The sequence below is a fragment of the Mesoplodon densirostris genome, chromosome 5, assembly GCF_025265405.1.
Source record: "Mesoplodon densirostris isolate mMesDen1 chromosome 5, mMesDen1 primary haplotype, whole genome shotgun sequence".
In the NCBI taxonomy this organism is placed as follows: domain Eukaryota; kingdom Metazoa; phylum Chordata; class Mammalia; order Artiodactyla; family Ziphiidae; genus Mesoplodon; species Mesoplodon densirostris.
In genome coordinates this window covers 42,491,676-42,516,320 of record NC_082665.1, presented here as the reverse complement: position 1 = coordinate 42,516,320, position 24,645 = coordinate 42,491,676, and the positions used below count along the sequence as shown (strand labels likewise).

The 24,645-nt window shown below is 35.5% G+C and overlaps 1 protein-coding gene across 2 annotated transcripts in view; it reads right to left on the bottom strand.

Moving 5' to 3' along the window:
* EPHA3 (EPH receptor A3) overlaps window positions 1–24,645 on the bottom strand; it is a 373,968-nt gene that overhangs the window by 2,740 nt on the left and 346,583 nt on the right. For both annotated transcript variants that reach the window (XM_060099806.1, XM_060099807.1), the window contains exons 14-16: window positions 20,157–20,306; window positions 18,433–18,626; window positions 4,100–4,255 (exon numbers count right to left, since the gene is read on the bottom strand). In XM_060099806.1, coding sequence (XP_059955789.1) covers window positions 4,100–4,255; window positions 18,433–18,626; window positions 20,157–20,306 — 500 coding nt within the window. The remainder of the gene's footprint in view (window positions 1–4,099; window positions 4,256–18,432; window positions 18,627–20,156; window positions 20,307–24,645) is intronic.

Below are 24,645 nucleotides of genomic sequence, written 5' to 3'. Positions count from 1 at the left end.
GTTGACCCCTGCTTTTGAGAAGGTGTGCTCTACAGGATTTTGATTCTTTTATAAGGATACCATGGATCTATCTTTAAAATGAACAATAAACATTTTCCTACTCATCCTCAAACTATAACAAAGTCAGGTTATGAATCTAAGAGCTAGAAAACAAGACATATAAATGTATATAAATCAATAGATCCTCACTGTTTTTGTATTTCTTCTCTCATCTTTCTTCCAATTCTATATCATATTTTTTATAACTTCCTGATTTTTTTCTCTGTCTCTTCCTTCTCCCCTTCTTTACAAGATTAAAAAAGAAAATGTAATCATGGAAAGCAGAGAAAAAAAATGCTCCAAGGTAATATACTAATTTCCTGAGCTCACTGACAAATTTAAACATAGTATTATATGCTATGTTGCCTGGCCCTTATTTCCCCTCTGGAACTGAAGCACCAATACCCTGGCCACTGGAAAAAATCAGATGATGCAATTTTGCAGACCAGCTTCGGACAACTCTGAAGGGCCAGCCAAGCTCTAGGACTCTTGTTCCAGTAGGTAAGACTGAGTCTTCTCCTTCAGTCCAAGGCCCCCTTATCATTTCTTTATGGATGTATGTCCCAAGGGCACCTGAAGAAATCTTCTGCATAAAACTGTTTCAGATTCAGTGTCTGGGAACCCAACATAAGCAAGTAGATACATAATTTTGTTTATATTTGATGCAAAGGATTATATTGGAAAAGGGAATTACAGTAAATATCCCTTTAAGTTATGCCTTAACTTGAGTTTTTATGTACCCTCTACCTTCTTTTCCCCCTACCAAAATGTGTTCTACCCACCACCCTGCCAAGTCCAAAATCTCTCTAAACATCCAGCTGCTGTAGTCTCAGTAACACTCCCCATACGCTTATCTCATTAGGACTACCCTATTCAGAAGAGCAGTGGAAAAGTTCAAGACTAAAGAGCAGCTCAAGATTGAGACCAGAGGTTAATAAGCTATCTGGTACTTCAAAGGCAAAAGGATAGGTGATGATACTTTGAAAATGGCATACAAGGGTGCAGGATAATGACATGTAGCAATTAATCTGTCTCCTACTCATTCCACACACTTAATTCTCTCTCCAGTTTCTACAGTCACTCTTGCCCTTTCTCATTCTCTCGTTCCTTCTCACATTAACCTTCCTAAGTCCATCCTAAGCTATGAAATAATATTTTAGAAAAGTATGTTGACTGAATAAAACTGCACATTTTAAAAAAAGTTTATTTGAAAATTAGATGACTTGAGTAGCTGGCCTAAAAATGAGATCCCTAAACTAATTGAAATAAGTTAATATTTATTTGAGTATGAAACTCTTGATCTTTTCCTATGATTCATAGTCTGGATAGTAAAAAACAAATGTAATATCCTTTTCAAAGTATCTCTGTCTTATTCTAGGAGAATCTCTGGAGTTATTTGGTCAAGGGAATCATTTCTGAATTGACTCTGTAAGACACAAAGAAAATAGGGATTGGAAAGAATCAAATTCAAACAACAAGCCTAAGACTGCAAAAGGAAGAATGAAATATCGAGTTAAATATTTTACAGCACTTAAGGTGAAAATGTTGCCTCACCAAATTTTTCCAAATTTTTAGTGTATTAAATATTTTTTAATTCTCATTTTTATAATATAAACAAGGGTAAGTATGAGGTAGAGATTTCAGAGACCCAAAAAGTAAACAACTCTTTTCAAGGAGTTTTAGGTCAATAGATGTTAATTCTGTGTTGTCCCTGAATTGAGGAGAAAGGACAGAAGAAAGAACATTGAAATACAGAGAGATCTGAAACCATCTGGGTCAGTGTGAAGGGCCAACCTAAAAGAGCCGAATCTCTTAAGAAAAACCAGTTTTCATTCTTTGTGAATGTACACTCACAGGTTGTTTAAATAATCATAACAATTAAGTGAAAATATTCTAACCAGCCAAAAAGAGCTTAGCATCCAATACTGTACTGTTGAGACAAATATATCCCTAACTTGGAAGTGTAACAAAGGCTGCCACTTTACCTTTTTAAGCAAATAACTTTCTGACCATATTCATAGATTAGAATATCTGACTATATTTAAATTGTGAGCTAGCAGTTAATCATATTAACAATGTTCTGCTTCATCCACTTCAATATAGTGTTCCATTATCTAAAAGCTCTGAGTGTTGATATTTTATTGAGAATAAACATTTGCCTTTGAAACTCTGTCAATGGTGTAGAAAATTTTAACTTTGTGCTTGTTCTTTGCTATGCTTCTGTGCTCCCAAACTGTTTACATTACTAAAATAAGAACTTATAAAAATATTTAAATACATTAATATATCCTGGGACTGTGTCTGATCAAAATAACTACCATAGAAACCCAAAACACATTGTCGATTGGGTCAGAAGTCTATTCAACAGATACTACATTTTATTTTAAACAGGAATGCCAACACATATTAAGTAGACTAGTGTGAGTTTATTTTCTAAGAATGAATTCTCCTCTTCAATAATAATATTCCCTTGCTATAGATCCTTTTGTGATGTTTGTGTTTCTGAATGGTATATACCATAAATGGTAAACTTCTTTACCTATTTGTTAGGCACTTGTATCTCTATTAATTACACTACACACCCCTGTTTGACATCTAATCTATAGCTCTCCAAGGTGATTTTGTTTAAATGATTGACAGGATGACAATGAAAGTCCTTAAATATTCAACAACATTTAAATACTCAAATATTGGATATGACTTAAAGGAACTTGAGAGCACAAAAGCGTTTATTTAATGTAACAAAGATCAAAGATAGAAGATTTTGACTCAAAGATGGATACAGTTTCCAAACAGACCTTGCAAGCTACAAAATTGTGGACAACTTTTGATGTTTCTGCCCCACACAAAACCTCTTTCTTTGGAGCAGTCCTTTATCTTGCCCTCAGGAAAGGACCCCTAGAGTCAAGTTCATGCTGTCTCACTCTTCTTCCTTTGAATAGAAATGATTAGCTCATGGCAGACATGACTTTGGAGAAGCCAGTCTATAAGCAAGACTGAGGCCATCAGAATGTCTCTCCGGGGGACTTAGAAGAAAGAGAGTTGGACCCAGGTCAGTTGAATGGCATATCAAGGTTGTATGATCTAGGGTTGAGAGAGTCATTTTCAGCTATGTGCATGGGAAAACAGAAAAAGTCACTGTGTAGAAAAAGAAAAAATGAGGCAATCTCATTGGAAAGTGAAGTAAATTGTCTCTCATTCACAGAGAGATGAAGAATATGGCTTTCAGTTTTTCACTTCCTGTTCCCAATTAGCATACCTGGTGAATGAGGATGAATTTTATGGATTATTCACTGTGTTCTCTTGATTGCTTATAAATCCCCTCTCTTTAAGGCCATGGGTTTCTCATATCAAAGAATTCCTATTACCAAAGTATCCCTATTGTACCACAGGACCACTGTCTAAGATGTATAGCATATTATACTTGATTATTACTGGCTTTTAACACATGAAATCATAAATTAATACTAATTAATATATATTAATTATGCATATTCTCTCTTCCAAACTGACCATAAGCTTTTTTAAGGAAAACCATGTCTTAAACCTATTTATAACTTTATTTTCTAGCATGAGATCACTCAGTAATAGATGATGGTATGTTTATTTAATAGCTATGAGAACTACTTTTAGACTTTAGCATGTTTCCTTATATATCAGGTTATCCACTTAGTTCTCAATTTTCCATTTCCATAGAGGTTAGGCTTTGTTAAAAATAACAGAGAATCACAAATGTGAGGATATACAAATTATCATGACATATCTGCTTATGTTTTAAATTAGGGGCTTGGGTCCTTTGGGGTTGGGTGTGGCTATGTATCTGTTGGTCTATCTGAAGGAGATCATAGTTCAATGAAAACATCTATTGTGGGAATCTAGCATGAGAGAGGAAGACACATCAACACACCTCAATCTAGAAGGTGTCCTTGACAAAGACCCAGGATCCAGCTCAGTGGTTACAGGAGAAAGTTAAGTACCTCAGAGATTCATCTATTATTTATAATACATTAATCCTAAACACATATGTCCACTAGAAAGTTCAGTCAAAACTTATTCTTACTCAGTGGAAATCTTGGCTATGGTGTCACAAGAACTGTACTCTACGCCTGTGAAGATTTCCTTGCAGTGCACTGGCCGGACACCGTTAAGCCAGTCACCTGTTGTGCGGAAAGTAGTAATGTCGACGTTGCTTTGGTCCAGAAGAAGGTTTGATGGCCTACAAGAAAAGAAAATACCAATGGGAGAGAGATCAGGAGTCAGCAGAGTTGCTGCGTGTCAAAATTCGACACCAACATCAGCAGGAACTTCCAGACTTCACGTAGCATTCCTGTTTATTTGTGAAATTTATCTGCCATGAAGTCTTCATCTACTCAAGCTGGCAGCTTGCAAGAATACTGTGTAATTATCTTGTCTCAGTGCTCCCCTTCTGTACTCACGACTGCTTTTTAAATTACTGAAACTTTGCCAGTGAAAAGCATAAATAGATCCATACATACTTTTATAATTTAATTTGTTTAACCATTAGCAAAGATGGTGATAATTTAGGTTACAGTTATAGCTGACACAACACACTGAATACTCCTCTGTCTGCTTTGGTGGATGGATTTGGTTTCCAACATTAAATCCTGGCTACTGGATGTTCATCTGTAGACACTGTGCAGGTTGCTGTCTAAGGGACAGTTTGAACAACTTGGACTATACTTACAGCAGGACATAAAGTCAGCACAGACTTAAATAATGTCACAATGTCATTAAAAATAAAACTTACAAAAAGAATAGAAAAAAGTAGATGAGTAACAATAAGTGAAATTCTCACAAATATGACAACATCAGATTTATAATATATATACAGAAGTAGATGATAGATAGATAGGTAGACATTGTGACTATGACTTTTATTGTATGATATAATCAGCATTAACAAGAACTTTTAGGATTGCTTTATATAATTACTGGTCTTACTATAGATCTATGACCAGCTGCAAGATCTGGTGAATCAAAGGAACAAAAGAAATGGAGGAAACCATATTTTCATCCCTGAAGAACCAAGAGAAGCATCCTATTGGTAAACTGCCTTGGTTGCCTTTTCAGCTCTCAGTGGCCTCTTTGACTTGTCCTTTGACTCATAAGCCTGGAACCAGTCACCAGTGGACACTTGATTGTCCTTCTCTTTATTCTTTCCTCTTAGGATGGGAGCTTGAGTAAATAGTAGTTATGAAGGCCTTTGCTTTGAGATGAATAATAAGAGTAACAACAACAACAACAGAAATAAGGATTATATTGAACATTTATGAGAACTTACAATATTAAGCATAAGACATAGATATGAAGGACTTTAATCCTTACATTAGTTAGGCACTGATGCTATGCCCCTATAATATATGTGGAAGTTAAAACTAAAATTAAGTGACAAATCAGAGTCCTGCCCACATTTAAGAGGAATTTTTAATTGGGAGGTTTCCATTGCTATTTCAAAAAAATTTTATTGGAGTGTAGTTGATTTACAATGTTGTGTTAGTTTCTGCTGTACAGCAAAGTGAATCAGTTGTACATTTACATATATCCACTCTTCTTTAGATTCTTTTCCCATATAGGTCATTACAGAGTATTGAGTAGAGTTCCCTGTGCTATACAGTAGGTCCTTATTAGTCATCTATTTTATATATAGTAGTGTATACATGTCAATCCCAATCTCCCAGTTTATTCCTCCATGCCCCCCCCACCAGTGACCATAAGATTGCTTTCTACATCTGTTACTCTATTTCTGTTTTATAAATAAGTTCATTTGCACCATTTTTTAAGATTCCACATATAAGTGATATACAAATGGCCAAAAAGCACATGAAAAGATGATTCACTAATTATTAGAGAAATGCAAATCAAAGCTACAATGAGGTAACACCTCACACTGGTCAGAATGGCCATCATCAAAAAACCTACAAACAATAAATGCTGGAGAGGGTGTGGAGAAAAGGGAAACCTCCTACACTGTTGGTGGGGATGTAAATTGGTACGGCCACTATGGAAAACAGTACAGAGGTTCCTTAAAAAACTAAAAATAGAACTACCATATGATCCAGCAATCCCACTCCTGGGCATATATCTGGAGAAAACCATAATTAAGAAAATAGGGCCTCCCTGGTGGCGCAAGTGGTTAAGAGTCCGCCTGCCGATGCAGGGGATACGGGTTCGTGCCCCGGTCTGGGAGGATCCCATATGCCGCGGAGCGGCTGGGCCCGTGAGCCATGGCCGCTGGGCCTGCGCATCCGGAGCCTGTGCTCTGCAACGGGAGAGGCCACAACAGTGAGAGGCCCACATACCGCAAAAAGAAAAAAAAAAAAAAAAAAAAGAAAATACATGCACCCCAATGTTCATTGCAACACTATTTACAATAGCCAGGACATGGAAGCAACCTAAATGTCCATCAACAGAGGAATGGATAAAGATGTGGTACATATATACAATGGAATATTACTCAGCCATAAAAAAGAATGAAATAATGTCATTTGCAGCAACATGGCTGGACCTAGAGACTGTCATACTGAGTGAAGTAAGTCAGACAAAGACAAATATCATATGATATCACTTATATGTGGAATTTCCATTACTATTGATGATATTTCTCCAACTCACTCCCTAATATACAAGACACGCTTAAGTGTGAGGTTAAGATTCTGAAATCTGAATGAGCATGCCCTGAACCTGTGTGCTGTTTTTTGGAATACAAGATAGGATTGTAAATTCATTTGGATTTTGATGGGGAGACATTAAATTTATCTGATAAAAATAAAATTTTAATTAATTAAAAATAAGTTTAACTATTTATTTGATAAAAATGAAAATTTAACACAATTTTAGTGCTCCGTTTAAGAAAACACTGAGAATGTGACAGTTTGGTTCTGCCTATATTTGCATGCTCTGTGGAAAATATAGATCAATAACTAATTCCCTCCCTGTCAAGATTTGTGAAGTGGAGACATCTGAATGTGGAGGACTTTTCAAACTTCATTCCATTAGACTAAATTCAACTGCTTCAATCTTCTCTACCTCAAGTGTTTGAATTATAAATTAAAAATTAAAAATTAAAATTATGGAGTTCATAATTTGTATTATGTGTTACGGTTTAGTTTTAACTAATCCTCACAGGTTATCTAAGAGAAAGAAAGAAACAGAAATTAGGCACTATTTTACAAAGCATTAATTTTATTTCCTTTAGGGATACCTAGAACATCATAAAATATAAATATAACATTTTATATGTTATTCTCTTCTGGAACATATACATAAATAATTTTCTACGATTCTTTAAATTACCCACCTGAAAAGAAAAAAAATAGTTTATTTTTTAAATCATTGAAAATGTCATATTTACTTTTTTCCTAAGAACTTGAGGAATTACAGATATAGATATACAACCCGGGGTCCAAAACGTATACATTATTCTTGGGTTGTTTTGTATGACCATCATGAATGACATAGCCTTGGTCATTGGCCAACATTAGATATAACATTGGACCCATTGGATAAGACTTGGAATCAGTAAACAAATTTGATAGGAGTAGCATTATATCAGATGTGAGAAAATTTTATAAGAAAAATGAAGTGAGACCTAGAAAGGAGACAACAAAATACTAGACTATCTACAGGCATGCAAGCAAACACACATACACACACACTCACACCCCACAGCTTGAATTGCTACAGTAGCTGAAGCACAGAATCTAATGTCGACTCTTGTTGACTCTTGGTCCCATGAATAGCAATACTTTTTTATTTATAGGTTTGTGGGTATGAAGAATCAAACCCCAGGACATATATTCAGAATATTATGAAGTATGCCTAATAGCAAAATGCAGAATTTTCCCCTCTAAATTCAAAATGGTTTGTATTTTTTAACTCAACAGTATAGTCAGACTCAACAAGAATTTAGAGAAAATTAGTATAAACAAATTGAAATAAAACAGGATGTGCGGATTAAGGATTAGAGTGACCCCAACTGAGTCTTTCTGTTTATTACTTGGATCAAAGTATAAGGAAGACAAAGAGGGACCTAATTTTAATGCCAGTGACCTAGGAATAACCAGCCCTGCAAAGTATCATTTTTCCACTTCCAGGATTTCTCTGGGGAATTCAAATAAAAATTGGTTCCTTTCCTCCTCCGAGAGGACATCTGGTGAGTTTATCAATGGATAGGAATTTGTCTCTCACTGTGAAGAGCCTGTGATGTCTCTTCATGCACACCAGGGGAATGTGGGCTTTTTGAGCAGCTGCAGGCATTGGCGTTTTTTTAGACCCAGCCCCAGACATTGGGTCTGAAGGGGAAATTTATAGGCTGGGTGATGTGCACTGTGAGCTCACACTTTTACTAGACAAATTAGATAGGTTTCAATCCGTGCAGCTGTAAACGATGTCCTGCAGAGTTCCACCTGATCTTTTACAGCTTTTCATAAATCAGTACCTACTGGCCACAGACTGCAGTCATTAAAAAGAAATCATGGAAATTACATGTTTGCTCAGGGGAAACAAAAAATAACTTTCTTCCCTTTCTTCCTCTCTCCTTGTATTTAGGTTTGTGAATTATTCTTTTGTGGATTTTCATACTGCTGCATTAAAGAGGTACATATATATTATTTTCCCATCAACTCCTATTTTATCTGTAAATGGTCATGCCAACTAGCACCAGATACTGGGGAACAAGTGTCAATAAATAACTGCTAGTCCCAAGAATATCTTCTCATAATGATCTTATTTCAATATTGCACTAGGATTCTAAACTCTAAAATTGAATGTTAAGTTATTCTTTTATACCATAAAAAGACTCCTTTGGGTTTACAGAGGGCTTTATTTTTTATGTATTAAAAATACTGGGGCCTCCCTGGTGGCGCAAGTGGTTGAGAGTCCGCCTGCCGATGCAGGGGATACGGGTTCGTGCCCCGGTCTGGGAGGATCCCATATGCCGCAGAGCGGCTGGGCCCGTGAGCCATGGCCGCTGAGCCTGCGCGTCCGGAGCCTGTGCTCCGCAACGGGGGAGGCCACAACAGTGAGAGGCCCGCATACCGCAAAAAAAAAAAAAAAAAAAAAAAAAAAAAAAAAAAAAAAAAAAAAAAAAAAATACTGAATAATACACATTTCTTGAATGAATAAGTAGATGCCTACTGAGTCTAGAAGTAAATATTAATAATATTGGAGGTGTATTCTATACCACTATAATTACCTGCTTTTTGTCTGTGGTTGTGAATAGTTTCAGGGGCCATATTAAAACTTAAGGGTAATTTCTCAAAGGCAAAATGTTAATTATCTCTACCTTTATTATTGCCTAATATATAAAATAGTAATATACTTTTTCAATATCTTTTCTAATTTATTGTTAACATTTTAATTTCAAATGGTGTCATTACATTTCAAGGGGAAAATTTTGTACTTGCCAATTTTTTAAATGCGAATTTTTGATCTTTTTATCTCTAAAGTTAGAAATTCCAGATAGGAATAAACGAATTTAACTTGTCCTCAGTAACTAAAAATAATTTTAAGTATATATAGTTCCCAACAGGAGACTAGTATATAAATAACACATTAAGGAGGAGTAAAGTCATTGTGTTTATTTTGATTGTCTCTAGGCTTTAAGGACAAAAATCTTAGCAGTTATAGCTATTACATCTGGTTTAATTTCTCCCAGTGGTAAAATTACCTGCTTTGATTTTTAAGATTAAAAAAAAAGAGATCACCTGGGTATTTGAAATATTTGCTTCCCTCTAAAATGTTCTGTATCATATTTGTTCATGAGGAAAGTCACCCTGTCAGTTTCAGAATTGGAGGTCAAAGTCATTTTGAGAAACAGATTGTTTTTTGGTCATCAGACTTCTCTTAAAGGATATAATATTTGTCAAAACAGCAGTTATTCTCAAAAAGAATTATATTTTGTTCTTTTAGAGATAAGAAGTATTTTATTAATGCTAATTTAGTGCCATTAACAGGTAAAAATTACAAGTACTGCTTATTTTTGTTCCTATTTATTCTGCAACTTAATAAACATAAATCCCTACAAGTTAGCAGTCAATGCAATGGAACAATATACTTAAAATCATTTCAATTAAATTAACTAAGTATAATTGGGTCTTCAGAATCTTAGTCTAAATATTTTAAATATATTGTTTAAATATTTATACCATAAATTCCTTTACCTTCACTTTAGAACCTTATCCCAAATAAATTGAATGTATTATTTAATTCTTTATGCCAAAAATTTGTATTCTATAAATTTACAATAGTCTTGAAGAATCCAATGCCCTGGCATGTGAAAATTTTGTGAATTTAAAGAACACACCTATTTCACTTTATATACATAAATATTGAAAAAAGAAAAAGGCATCTTACTGCCTAAATAGAAATGAATTAATTCATCTGTTATTTTTCTCTATTTTTAAGCCTTTAAAAAATTTTTAATTTAACTACATTCACGAAAGTAATTTAATCAATTTATTTAAATCCAAGAGATATATTTTATACATAATGTAAAGCTAATTGTCTATTATATAATACATAAATATATGTAATAAATAATCATATTATATGTGTTACATAAATGTATATTATATAAAACTAATCTTCAAAATAGTTTCTTTTAAAAATGAATTTTGCTGGCTTCCCTGGTGGCGCCGTGGTTAAGAATCTGCCTGACAATGCAGGACATGGTTCGAGTCCTGGTGCAGGAAGACCCCATATGCCACAGAGTAACTAAGCCCATGAGCCATGACTACTGAGCCTGCGCTGTAGAGCCTGGGAGCCACAAGTACTGAAGCCTGCGCACCTAAAGTCCATGCTCCGCAACAAGAGAAGCCACCGCAATGAGAAGCCCATGCAAGGCAACAAAGAGCAGCCCCCTTTCCGCAACTAGAGAAAGCCTGTGTGCAGCAACGAAGACCCAATGCAGCCAAAAATAAAATAAAATAAAATAAATAAATTTAAAAAATAAAATGAATTTTGTTTATCTTTTAATGTGTATAACAAAAACATGTTGTGTAGTAGAGAAAATTTATCATTCTAAGGCCATTTTCTATTTATTTTGCTAGCAATATTTTCTATCAAGAATATCTTTAAGAAAAATTTCTCTAATTCTTTTTTTTTTTTTTTTTTTTTTTTTTGTGGTACACGGGCCTCTCACTGTTGTGGCCTCTCCCGTTTCAGAGCACAGGCTCCAGATGCACAGGCTCAGTGGCCATGGCTCACGGGCCCAGCCGCTCCGCGGCATGTGGGGTCTTCCCGGACCGGGGCACGAACCCGTGTCCCCTGCATCGGCAGGCGGACTCTCAACAACTGCGCCACCAGGGAAGCTCTCCAATTCTTTCCCAAAGGAAGGGAGCTTTACTTTTACCCTTTTATACATGTGTATTATGACTATATTTTTCATTTTTTTCTGAATTTCTCAAAAGCATTATTTTCACATTGCCTTTTCCTTTTCATCATCCAATTATAACTAAATCTCTTAAAATCTCATATCTCATCTATCACTCTAAAAGAATCAAAATAGTTATCTAAGGAGAATTCAATGTCCTTCTCATTGCTTATTGAGTGGCTTTTTTCCTCAGTTGTCTTTTTTTGCCTACGCTTTTGCACCTTTTGATAATACAGTTCATTCTATCCAGTTTTGGAAAATTCCTTGGGCTGTGGTTTCTATGATGGTTGAAGTCTCATTCCTAACTCTGGCTGTTCCTGTTTCTACCTACCATTTCATATTCTTCTGCTCTGTAATTGGTACCGTTCTCCAAAGCTCTAAACAGAGACCACTTTCTTTCTCTCTGGGTGGAAGTGTATGCAGTGGGTTATAGTTCTGAGATAATTATTAATATTGCATACATTTTTCCTTCTAGGATTGCCACCTACTGGCTTGATTGGCCCTGTAGTCCCCTTATAAGGAGCTTGAAATCTCCATAAGCTACCAGCACACCCTGCTACACACTGTAGAAGCATTCACTCATTTCAATCAGCTTCTTGGCTCTTGTAGAATTTTGAGGTCATGACTTCTGCACGAAGGGACTGAGGCATTTAGATGCTTCAGAAACACTCCTGGCCACAGGGCAGCACAGAAGCAGCAAGGGGAAGTTCAAAAGTTCAGTCTGGGAGATTGGGGGAGGAGTGTGTGTCTCAGTGTCAACCTATGTGGACAAACACCCTCCACTCTTCACTGATTAAAGTCTCCCTATAATCCATGGGATATGAGAGCTTTAACTAGAAATTAAATTATTATTAGGAGAGTACAGATGGATAGATTGATACTTGTGGTGAAAATCAGCATGACTAGACCAAGATTTGTACCTTCTAAATACATTTCTAATGGTGTTTTTAAAAAAAACATTTGCAGAGAGAAGGCTCCAAATTGGATGCCTAACTTTAATCTCTCCCCCAGTTTGAGATGTAAATTTCCAACTTGTTGTAGGACTCACTCTCATTGTGTCCGAAATGCTCATTTGCCTCACAGAGCTGTTCTTCCTTCTGCCCTTCCTAGCTCTGTCAGTGGGAGCACTGTTCTCAGAGTCCTCCTTGTTCACCTGGAAGTACTCTCTGATACTCTCTCTGTCACTCTGCACATCTCACCAGTCACCATGTCTTATAATACTTCATTCAATTTTTTGAAGTTACACCTTTTCTTTTTATTTTCTATGCTCTACCCTAGCATAAATCCTTCCCAAGACTACTGAAATCACCTCCCTACTCCTTATCATGAACTATTCCCCTCCAGCTATTCTAGGTAAAGCTGCAGAGAACTATTCCACAGGCACAATGTAATATAGCATTTAAGCATCTTCAATGGCTCTTCTTTTGCTCATGGACAAAAGTCCAGATTTCTAAAGATGACATTAAATCTTCCATTATCTGGTGAAACCATCTATCAGGCTTTCTCATAATTTCCTTTCTTACACTGTATTATAGCAGAAATATATTATGCAATGTAAATGGAAGTTTCCTAAGTTTTTGTGTGTTTTACTTTTTTGTACAGTATTCTCCTAGCCTGATATGATCTTATCTTGTTATCTGCTGGTAGAAATTTCATCCATCATCCAAAAGTCACTTCTTTGCAACTGCCAGATAATCTGAAAACTAAAAGTAAACTCATCCTTCCTTCATGATTCTTACAACCTTGTCTTCTTGCTCTAATAATTACATATTCTGAGGGATATTACAGTTGACTTTGAACAACACAGGGGTTAATTTATAGTCAGCCCTCCCTATTCTTATCTCTTTTCGGAGGTTCCTCGGCATCCTCAGGTTCAACCAACCACAAACCCTGTAGTAGTGTAGTATTTTCTATTCAAAGATATCTGTCTATAACTGGACCCATACAATTCAAACCCATGTTGTTCAAGGGTCAATTATATAGTATTTCTGAACTTTTCTTTTCCTCCTATTTTCAAAGGCAAGCTGTTTCAGTCGAAGGTTGTGTCTCTTTACCTGTATAAGCACCACAGGGGCTAGTAGAATGCCTCACACAAAGTAACTGCTAAACAAACATTTGTATCTTCATATTCATATAGTCAAAACTTCAAATTTATTCATGTCTCCTCCAATTACTCTACTTTTAGGAAAATAAATCAATTACCAGAAAACAAACATAACATAAAATTTAATATAACTTCCCCTCCCTTCTTACCACTTCTTGCAACATACAAGTCAGTTTTTAATCTGGTACACCCTGACCATCTGCTTAAACACCTTCCCCACTTCCAGCAGTGATATTCACAAAGACACTCTCACTGTAAGATTCTTTGGAAATGTTTCTGTTATGAATCATCAACTCTAAGGAAGGCTGAAGAGTAAAATAATGCATTATAGAAATATTTCTGTAACAGTATATGAAATAAAATTTGCCATAAAACTAGACACAGGCAGACTCTGGAAAACAACATCCCTATAAAAAATAATAGAATGATGTTGTTTTTCCTAAAGGACTTTATAGACATAATTCTATATATTGTTCTAAATAACTAAGTCATTGAGAAATTTGAATCCTTGGTGCCAGCCACAAACTCAGATTGAGACGGTCTCCAAGTGTGTTGAGGGGACTGTTTCTGGAGTTGAGCTGACAGAAAGGGAAACATGAGATTTGCTTAGGAGAAAATTTTAAGGTTTTACCATTATGACTAATGTCTGCAGAAATCTGTATAATGAATAGGAATAAAACTAGAATATTTGTCTAAAAATTGTATGTCTGTTGAAATGGAAATTTATTATTATTCCAGTAAATATGTATTCATGTGCTTAACAGATATGTATTGAATTTCCAGTATCAACATGGTAATACAAAGGCAGCATGGCATCTGATCTCATAGGGCTGAGTTAATTGGAGGAATGGGTACATAAAAAGAAAATGCACACAACTGAATTAAAATTATGATGAAGAACGAGGACATAGTGGCCCATGAAAGAATAATGGTGTTGACCTTTAAATCATGTTGCCAAAGAATGCCTCAATTAAGACAAGATATAGAAGCTGCTTTCTAAGGGAAGATGAATGTAAAGAAGAATCTTAAGACAAAGAGAACAGCGTGTGCTACTGTCCTCATGTCTGAAATGCTTTGACTTTCTGAAGGAACTTGAGGTTGGTCACTGAGGCTAGAGTACTATTTAAGTGAAAGTAGCGCAGGTTGAAAGGTGGAAATTCCTCTCCCCCAACAAAGCAGTTGCGTAAATCAAATAGTGTCACATCTCTGCTTTAAATGTCTTAATGGGTTCCTCATGCATTTCAAAAAATTCCAAAGTTTTCACCATGACCTGGGTAGCCTCAAGTGTTCTGGCTTCTGTTTGCCTTCTTGTGACAGACTCTTCCTTTCCCTACTGCTCTTCGGTTATGCTGTTGTCCCTCTGCCACTTCCTAGAACTTTCCAGACTCATTTGCAGTTTCTTTTTCCTATGCCAAGATCCTTTTTTAAAAAATATTTTAATGGAGGGGATGGTTCTTTATAAATCTGGCTTGGACTTCCCTGGCGGTCCAGCAGTTAAGACTCAGTGGTCCCAATACAGGTTCAATCCCTGGTCGGGGATATAAGATCCCACATGCTGCATAGCACAGCCAAAAAAAAAAAATAAAATAAAATCTGGCTCTTTTCCTTTTTTTAGTTCTCAGCTCAAATATCACCTCCTCAGAGGGCTTTTTCCTCAACCACCCTTTAATAATCTATCACAACCTTTTATTTATTTCCTTCCTATAATCTGTGCTTGTCTATTATCTACTGTACATCTTCTGTAATGTAAGCTCCAGGATGGTAGGGACCATATTTGTCTTCATCACTGTACTCCAGCGTCTGCACATGCCTAGCACATAGTAGCTTAACTTATAATAAATAGTTGTTGAAAAAATGAAGAAATGACTTTGAATAAAAGAAATTACATTGGAGGAGCAGGGTTAGTAAACAATCAAAAAGAATGTAGATTTTTTTCCTAAGTATAATGGAAATTCAAAATTGGTTATAAAGAGGTGACTAAAATTATATTATATGTATATAATTTATCAATATATTTTTATCAATATATAATTTATCAATACATATATTGATAGGAAAATTCTGAAGGCTCTGTGACAAGATGCTTAGTGTGGGACAAGAATGGAAGCAGGGGACACATCAGGAGGCTACTGCAGTACTCTAGATCAGAAGCAGAAAAAGTCATAGGAGAGAGTGTTTGCAGTGAAAAGGGAGAGAAATGGATCACGTTGACCCAGTGATCACCTGGATCAAAGTGTGGAGAGCAAGAAAGAGGTACCAAGACTGGCTATAATCCTGAATGTGTAAATGAATAGGTGCTTGGAAGGCAGTGGAAGGATGAGGCAATCAGGAGAAAATAAAAAGATAAAATTGAATATTAAGTTTTGAGATGTGTGTGAGACTCTTACTGGAGAAGTTTGGCTGTGAAGGGTGATAAAAAAATAAGGAAGTAGTTGGCAGAGATGTGGGGCTAGCAGAGGTGATGTTGACAAATAACATCTTCTAAATTTCCTTGATGATAAAAATCCCCTGGAGTTTTTATCAAATGTCCAAATTCAATTTCCCTTTCTTGCAGATTCCAAATTAGTAGCTTGGGTTAGACCTTGATGTTTGTGCATTTAATAAGTTCTCCTGATGATTCTTGTATTAGGGAAATTTGAGAAACATCATAATAATAGAACATATTTTTATGGCAATAATCTTGCAGAAATAAAGAGCCTGCATATGCAGGAGAGAGAGAAAGAGCCTGGGTATGCAGGGGATAGAGAGAGAGAGAGAGAGAAAGGATTTGCCTCTGACATTGAAAGGACACTTCCTCTCTTTTAATTCGAGGTAAGAAGAACTTTCCTCTCTTGTAATTAGAGGAAAAAAGAACAAGATGGATGGGTGCAGGCGCCAGTTTGTTTTTGTTTTGCTGCTGGAATTTCCCACCTGATGGCTTGTATTTTCTCAATAAAGCATGTGGCAAGCACATCACTGGAAAATTAAAGGGGAAAGGGAATGAGTTTAATCAGTTATGAAAAAGAATAGAATAATTGTTGTCAAAAGTGGGAAAGCAAATTTTCTAAAGAAAAATAAGATCTCTTGAGATTGTTGCATGGTAATTTGAGGTTGTTGTTAATAAATTTATAATAGCACAATCTGCCCACTGTGTATTTTAATGGCAATAAGTAAATATATAAACATACTTTCTAAAACTTTTATATTTAGTGAATTAAGATGGGTGGCACTTCTTAGAAAAATAGTTTCCCTAAAATTGCATGTTTTGTGACAAAATACAGGGGATACATTAAAGTATTAAAAATACATATTAGGATAAAAATATTCAATGTACTTCAATAAGAATGGAATAATGAATTGAAGAAAATTTGAATACGAGGGTATATCCTCACATAATATGATCTGATATTAAGAATTTTCCCACATAGAATTGGATTTAAATATCTCTTGATCATATTGCATGAGTTACTCTTTATATTAATATTGATCTTATGGAAATGGTTTGAATGCTTTTTTATGATATGAAAAGAATTGAAAAGATGTTCTTTTTTTCTACGATTGCTATTGAGTAAAGATCAAAAGAAATGGCTTCAGGGTGCAAAATGAGGACCATATGGCCCAGGAAGGGCAAGTTTGTTATCCTGTTGGTTGTTAAACTGTCAGGTGGATTTCCAAAAAAGCCTGTACAGTCTGTCTCTGAAATTTAGGACAGAGATTCATCCTTGCAGGATAAGTTATCAATAGTTTTACCTACTGAATATATATTACCAAGTTTAATATGAGTGACCCCCTTAAAATTTATTTCCAACAAATAATCTATGATTCTTATATATTGATTAAGACTTTGATTCAAATTTTCTTTATTCATCTTATTTAAATATAATGTAAAAACTGGATCATGTATGCTCAGTATAATTGTTCCTATTAAGGTAGAAAAAATATATACTCTATTATAAGTGCATTAGCAAGTGCTCTATCAGTTTGAAGTCACAACTCTTGATAATTGTCAGTAAAACCAACAGATGTGCATAAAAGAAACAAGAAAAGAAAACTCCTATAAGGGGTTATATTAAATCTTTTACACATGAGTCACTGTAAATCATCATTATGTAGTATGTATACATATCACTTAATACTGTGGATTTTTGTGCACAGTAGGTGTAGTTCCTTTACTAAAACTCTGTAATTTTCCTTTAAGAACACACATCATCAATGTGTACAATGAGAATATAATTGACATTTCTCAAAACCATTAAGACAACTCAATGATTCTTACCGTGGAGAATTACGCATAAAGTCTAATGGATATTGTGCATTCAGGGTTGCCTATGGCTATGATGTGTTGACATTTGCATGGCTGTCCAGGAACACTGACATTATTTTAGTCTTAGTTTTATCCTTCACAGTGTCTAACAAAGTAATTGGTACACGATATGGGCAAAACAATTTTTTTTTTAATTAAGTAAGGGAAAATTGCATTTCCCTAGCCAGTGCAATGGTTTGGAGGCATTGTTATTATTTTTGAAACTTTATTTTAAATGAGGAATAAATCAGGACTTTGCTAGAATTCCCCACCACTCCAAGAGATTTTCTTTTTTGTTTGTTTGTTTAAATAGGAGAGAGTGAAAAGGAGCTATGTGTCCAGGGTTTCTATTGTCCAAATACTCAAGCCTGAATGTATACATGCTTCTCGTCAAGATGGAAGTTAAAAAGTACCAGAATTTTAGCATTGTCATTAATTAGCATGAAATTTCCTCCTGAAAGTTTAAAAAGGAAAAGAAAACATGTCTCTCTAATCTTGAGGAATATAAGTACCAAAGTATGCAGTTGGGGAAGAGGAAGAAACAAATTAACATCTTGGAGATAGAAAAAACATTCATTTCAGAGTGAGTGCAAGATGCAAAATCAAACGTGTCACCTTGCTGCCGCACTGGTGATGATCTTCAGACTGCCTGGGTTCCGGATAAGCTTGTCCAGAATGCTGACAATCTGCTCAAACTTGGGTCTGTTGTTTCTGTCTTTCTGCCAGCAGTCCAGCATCAGCTGATATAACGCAGCTGGGCAGTCCATGGGGGGCGGCAGTCGATAGCCCTCATCCACAGCTTTAATTACCTGTGTGAGAAGCAAAGTTTCCAAAGACTTAAGAGTTGGAATTTCTTTTACTTCTTCATGGGCAGGTCACACTTATATGACTATTTCAAAGTTAAGTGAAAAAGTGTTCATTTTAAATTTCTTAAAAGGATAGCAGCTTATTAAATAAATATTATCCATGTCTGAAAATATTATATAAAGGAAGATTGAGGCAGAGAAAGTGGATTTAGGAAAGAAAAGTTTATAAAGTAACTTTCCAGATTAAAATAAAAATAAATGTTCTATGATATAGGAAATTCAGTAATTTATAAAGAAATAATTATTTGGTAATACAGATTTCTATGGAAACTATACATGAATGAATGAATGCAGAAAAAATTACCATAGATTTTAGTTATATCACAGTTCAAATGGTGCCTCTCAAATCGTAGTAAGTTCCTTTGGTAAAAGCCCACGTGCTGCACAACTAACTGACTATTAGTCCATTCACACTTTTAAATCATGTAAAGTCAGGATTTTCAAACTCTACTGTGTATCAGAATCATCTGGAGGACTTATTAATATACAGATAACTAACCGCTGATTCTATAGCTCTGGGGAAAGGCCTGATAATTTGCATTCCTACAAATTCCCAGGCCATGATAAAGCTACTGGTCCAAAGACCACATTTTGAGATCCTCTGATACAGAAAGAATTTGGAAAATAGAGATGTGGTAAAGAGAGTCTGATTTTCCCAGTACCATCATAAAACATGGCTTGTTTGAAAAAGTTCAGAAAGGTTTTTATATCCAAATACATTAAAAGCAATTTTATATGTGGTGAGTAGGAAATGACTAAAAGCATCTCAGCTTTCCTTCTTATGTATCTTTGAGATCATGCTCACAGTTTCTGGCTAAGCATAAAAAAAAATCTCCAAGTGCTGATCTCACATGCCAATAGCATCCTTTCACTAAGTATTAGCAAAACATGACTTATAAAAACAAAAATCCTTTTGAAAAATCATATCACAGTTGTAATAGAAAGTTAAAGATTATTTTCTCTATCCAGAGACTTCAATTTGTATAACTAAATTCATGTGCAAGTTTAATACATTATGAGAAACAACATGCTAGTGATTGGTTGTTTTGTCTGACTTTGGGAAATACTAGATTTAAGTAAACAAAACGTTGGCCCAGATGCATTAATTAAGTCTACAAAGGATGGCAGACATGTGTATCTTACTAATGTTACATTCAAACAATTTTGTAGCAAAAAATACTTCAAACATTCCCTGATATCTATTGGCTATCTTGTCAGGCACTTATTTTATAAAATTTTATTACAAATGTCTTCACTTTGTCTCATTTCTAAACACGGGCTTGAGGGAAAAATGTAAATCCTTCAGAGCAACACATTTGATATCTTTACAAGATTTGGAAGCAATTTCATTTCTTCTAAGTATTCTGTTGCAATGTCACAAACAGGGAGCCACCTGGTTTCATTATGCTCCACTTCCTTGCACAGCTTGATCTCTTAATCCGAACCCATAACTCATAGACTACAAATACTTACATCCTGATTGGACATCTCCCAGTATGGTCTCTCTCCATAGGACATCACCTCCCAGAGAACAATCCCATAACTCCATACGTCACTGGCTGATGTGAATTTACGGTAGGCTATAGCTTCTGGTGATGTCCACCGGATTGGGATCTTCCCTCCCTTGGAATATAAAATCATACATACATACATGATCAATGACTAAAACATATAATATACATTACCATCTGAAATCTGACTGAATTTGTCAGGGTATTTCTTTTCTGAAATGGAATGCGGGTTTCTTCTGATATATCTTGATATTCTTCTATTTTAATACCAAGGAGTGAGTAGCATACTATTTACTGCAATATTTTCTCAGTCAATTTGGGAATATTTTGAAATGATGAAAGAAAAATACAGTTGAAAATTGCTAAAATGTTGACATTTTATGTCAATTATGGCACATTTATCAGTCATCTGTAGCAAAACAACTTGAAGTAGATATGCTATATTATATATTAGAATTGAATGAGGTATCTCAAATCAACCTTTATTGATTTAACATAGATTTATGCATGAACAAACAACCTTAGGGCAGAATGTGAATTAAGTTAGTATTTGTAAGGAACTTACACCACTCCTTGATACTCTTAAGTTCTTAAAGGTATTTGTTAATTAAATACATTCAAAATAAAATTATACATCTTAAAAACCTCTCTTCAAATACATTCATCAATCATCTTAATTAATTTACTCAGTGCCTCACTCCATCATTAACCACTGAAGTACCCTCCATGTACTAGGTAAGCACCATATGAGCTAGAAAGATATAATAATAATTACATTCTGAAAACGTATAGTCTAGAGGAGAATATTGCTTTTATGAGTTATGGGAGATATAAAGGTATAACTCCCATAGAATTTGCTCTCAGTTTAAAAAATACATTTAATAAAGATGTGTTGAGTAGCAACCATATGGGAAGTATTATGCTAGTCACTTTGGGTGAGACAAATATAAATAACACACTGGTCCTTCTGTTTGAGAAATATCAAGCAAATAGGAATGATAATTAGTTGCTGGAAATAACTAAATGTAGAAAGAAATAAGTATTTAACACTTTGCTTCTCAAACTGTTCAATGCATATGAATCATCTTGGGCTCACTCTGATTAAAATGGAAATTCTGATTCAGTAGTTCCAGAATGTAGGCAGGGTCTGCATTTCTAAAAAGCTCCAGGTGATGCTGGAGCTTTTTAGAATTGCAGACCCTGCCTACATTGAGTAGGAAGATAGTAGTAGAGACTGCTGTGCTGCAGAGCATGGAGCCGAGATTCTCACTAGAGAAACTAAGGAGGTCACATATGAATTGAGCCTCATAAGGTACATCAATTTTTGATACAACAAAAAAAAGGGATGGTTGTTCCAAAGAATTCACATCATCAAAATTTTATGCCATATTCATCAAAGTGTGTTCTATTGACATTGTACCTCATAGCCCTTCACTGGTTCTTAAGTAATGTTCAAGGGTGACAATATATTGCTTTAGAGAAATGGATTGGCAATTTGGGAGGTAAATTATTAAACCTTATTATGCCTGAATTTCCACATCTGTTATTTGGGAAAGTAACAGTGCTGGTTCATAGCATTGTTGTGAGGCTAAATGACAAATTTCAGTAAAATCTCTAGCATAGTTCCTGGCACACAGTAAAGCCTCAAGAAACATTAGCTTAATACTCCCATATTCTGAGGGAAATAGCATAAATCAAAGCACAGAGGAGGAAAATATATGTTCTGGAAAAACGGTTTCCAGTGTGATAATACTACAGAGAGTGTGGAGGCATGCAGTAGGAGAGGATGGGAAAAGGTTGAATTGGGATTTAATCACAGGTACATTGAGCAAGCGTTACCCCTTAGAGGAGAGTGGTATATGTGATTGGAACTATCTCAGTAAACTTGACACTTTTCTTCAATGTTTTCACACAAGTGAGCTATTCAGAAAGAGTACTGCCAGGAGATCTTTGAAGGAGGTTGGGCTTACACTGGGTTTTGAAGGATGCATGAAACTGTAGAGAAGTGAGCACAAAAAGGAGGACTGACCACAGCCTTCTTGAGAAGATACCAACCTAAGAGTCATCCATGATTTATACCAGTGCAGTAAAATCAGGTTGGAGAGATGGGAGCTAGACCAAGAGAGTTTTGGGAGTTGGTGGGAAACACTACAGAGCTCAACGTGCACTGGAGTAAAGATTGTCCAGAACCAGAAAAACAGAATAGAAAACTCTATGGAGATGAGAGGGCATATGGTCTTAGAAGTTGCCCCTTTCTTTTCTCTCTCACTTACACTCACTCATTCATTCTCTTCTTTATAGTTTGTATTTTTTTTCAACAAAAATTTAAAAGATACTTTTTCATATTTAAATTTGGAGAGTCTTTCTCCTAGCCTAATATTGCCCTTTCTCTACCAACACATTCAAAGTTAATAGTAATAATAATATTTTTAAAAAACCAAATTAACTTAATTGCACCTGCAGAGTCCAGATTTGGGTTTTAAGGAATCAAGATTTCAAATACTACCCCATAATTGTGATAAAAACAGAACTACACATGCGACATTTAACTATTATAAATCTATTCAGGATGCCAAATGGAATCATTGGGCATACATTCTTTCCCTTTTAAACCCTTTTAAAGAACTCTGAGAATTAACAGAAGTCAAACAAATTGTACTCATGGGGCAAAGAAAAGATGATACTTTAAAATCTCAGTTGAATGTCTTATCTCTGCTACAGACACTTTGCCATTTCCTTTCTTTTGCCAAGAAACAAATGACTAAAAGCATAAAAATGGCACTAAAAGAAAGAAAAAAAGAGAGAGAGAGATAAAGGAAGAAAGTCCTTTCCATGTTGAAAACTTTGCATCTATTTAGAAAATATAAGGCACAGATACGTGTCACCTTATCAAGATTCCTTGAAATAAAAATACAGATATTAGGGAAAAAAACAAAACCAATAGATTGATGACAACAATGAAAAATAAGCCCATTTTTTTGTGTTTTACTTCAACCAGGATTACAATGGTACATGCTAAAGTTGTTTCATCTTCAGTGCTTTATCCCTGTTTTCCAGAGAGGACAGCCTTGACATTGAGGTGTTTTTTGTTTGTTTGTTTGTTTGTTTTTTTGCAGTACGCAGGCCTCTCACTGTTGTGGCCTCTCCCGTTGCGGAGCACAAGCTCCGGACGCGCAGGCTCAGCGGCCATGGCTCACGGGCCCAGCCGCTCCGCGGCATGTGGGATCTTCCCGGATTAGGGCACGAACCCACGTCCCCTGCATCGGCAGGCGGACTCTCAACCACTGCGCCATCAGGGAAGCCCTGAGCATATTTTAATAAAATGTCTAAAAATAGTGAAATACTGAAAGGTGGTTTTTTAAAAACTTGTTTTTAGGAAGAACATAGCTACACCTATGTCGAAGGAGCTTGGAAAGAGAATCTCTTCACTGGTGGTTCTGCATACAGACATGAATGCCATTGGAGGGACCTCTGATGCCATAGCCACACCCATCTCTTTAGCGGGAGCTTCACTTTTTCAATTCTTGACTAAGACCTGTGCAGTGTGTTTTCTAATGAAGCACATGGTTACAGAGTCAAGCAACTTATTTCCAGAACCATTTTCCCATCAAATGCTGTCTATTTGCTGTGTAAATCTTGTTAAAACATTGTTTAAAACACACACAAAAAGGAAATGTGTTTGGGAAAATGTATGGTAAATTATTTTAATCAAAACACTTACATGTTGAATTCTGCTCTTAGTGATGTGTTTTGTAATTGCTGCAGACTGACGAATTCACACACACACAGACCCAATTATTGGAATAACAACTTCAAATTCTGCATTATAACAATTTTTGAAACTCACTGGTTGATCTAATAATTCTTATGTTATCTTAAACTTTAATCACACTAATTCTTAACAAAATATTATGGCTTTGGCACCGTAGTCACCTGTGAAATGACAAAAGCCTTCCACTACAATATTTGCTGGCTTGGGAAATGCAGTTTATAGCCTTTTTACTAGTTTGTCACTCAGGTTTTTTTTTTTTTAACATCTTTATTGGAGTATAATTGCTTTACAATGGTGTGTTAGTTTCTGCTTTATAACAAAGTGAATCAGCTATACATATACATATGTTCCCATATCTCTTCCCTCTTGCATCTTCCTCCCTCCCACCCTCCCTATCCCACCCCTCTAGGTGGTCACAAAGCACCGAGCTGATCTCCCTGTGCTATGTGGCTGCTTCCCAGTAGCTATCTATTTTACATTTGGTAGTGTATATATGTCCATGCCACTCTCTCAATTTGTCACAGCTTACCCTTCCCCCTCCCCATACACTCAAGTTCATTCTCTAGTAGGTCTGTGTCTTTATTCTTGTCTTGCCCCTAGGTTCTTCATGGCCTTTTTTTTTTTCCTTAGATTCCATTTGTGTTAGCATATGGTATTTGTTTATCTCTTTCTGACTTAC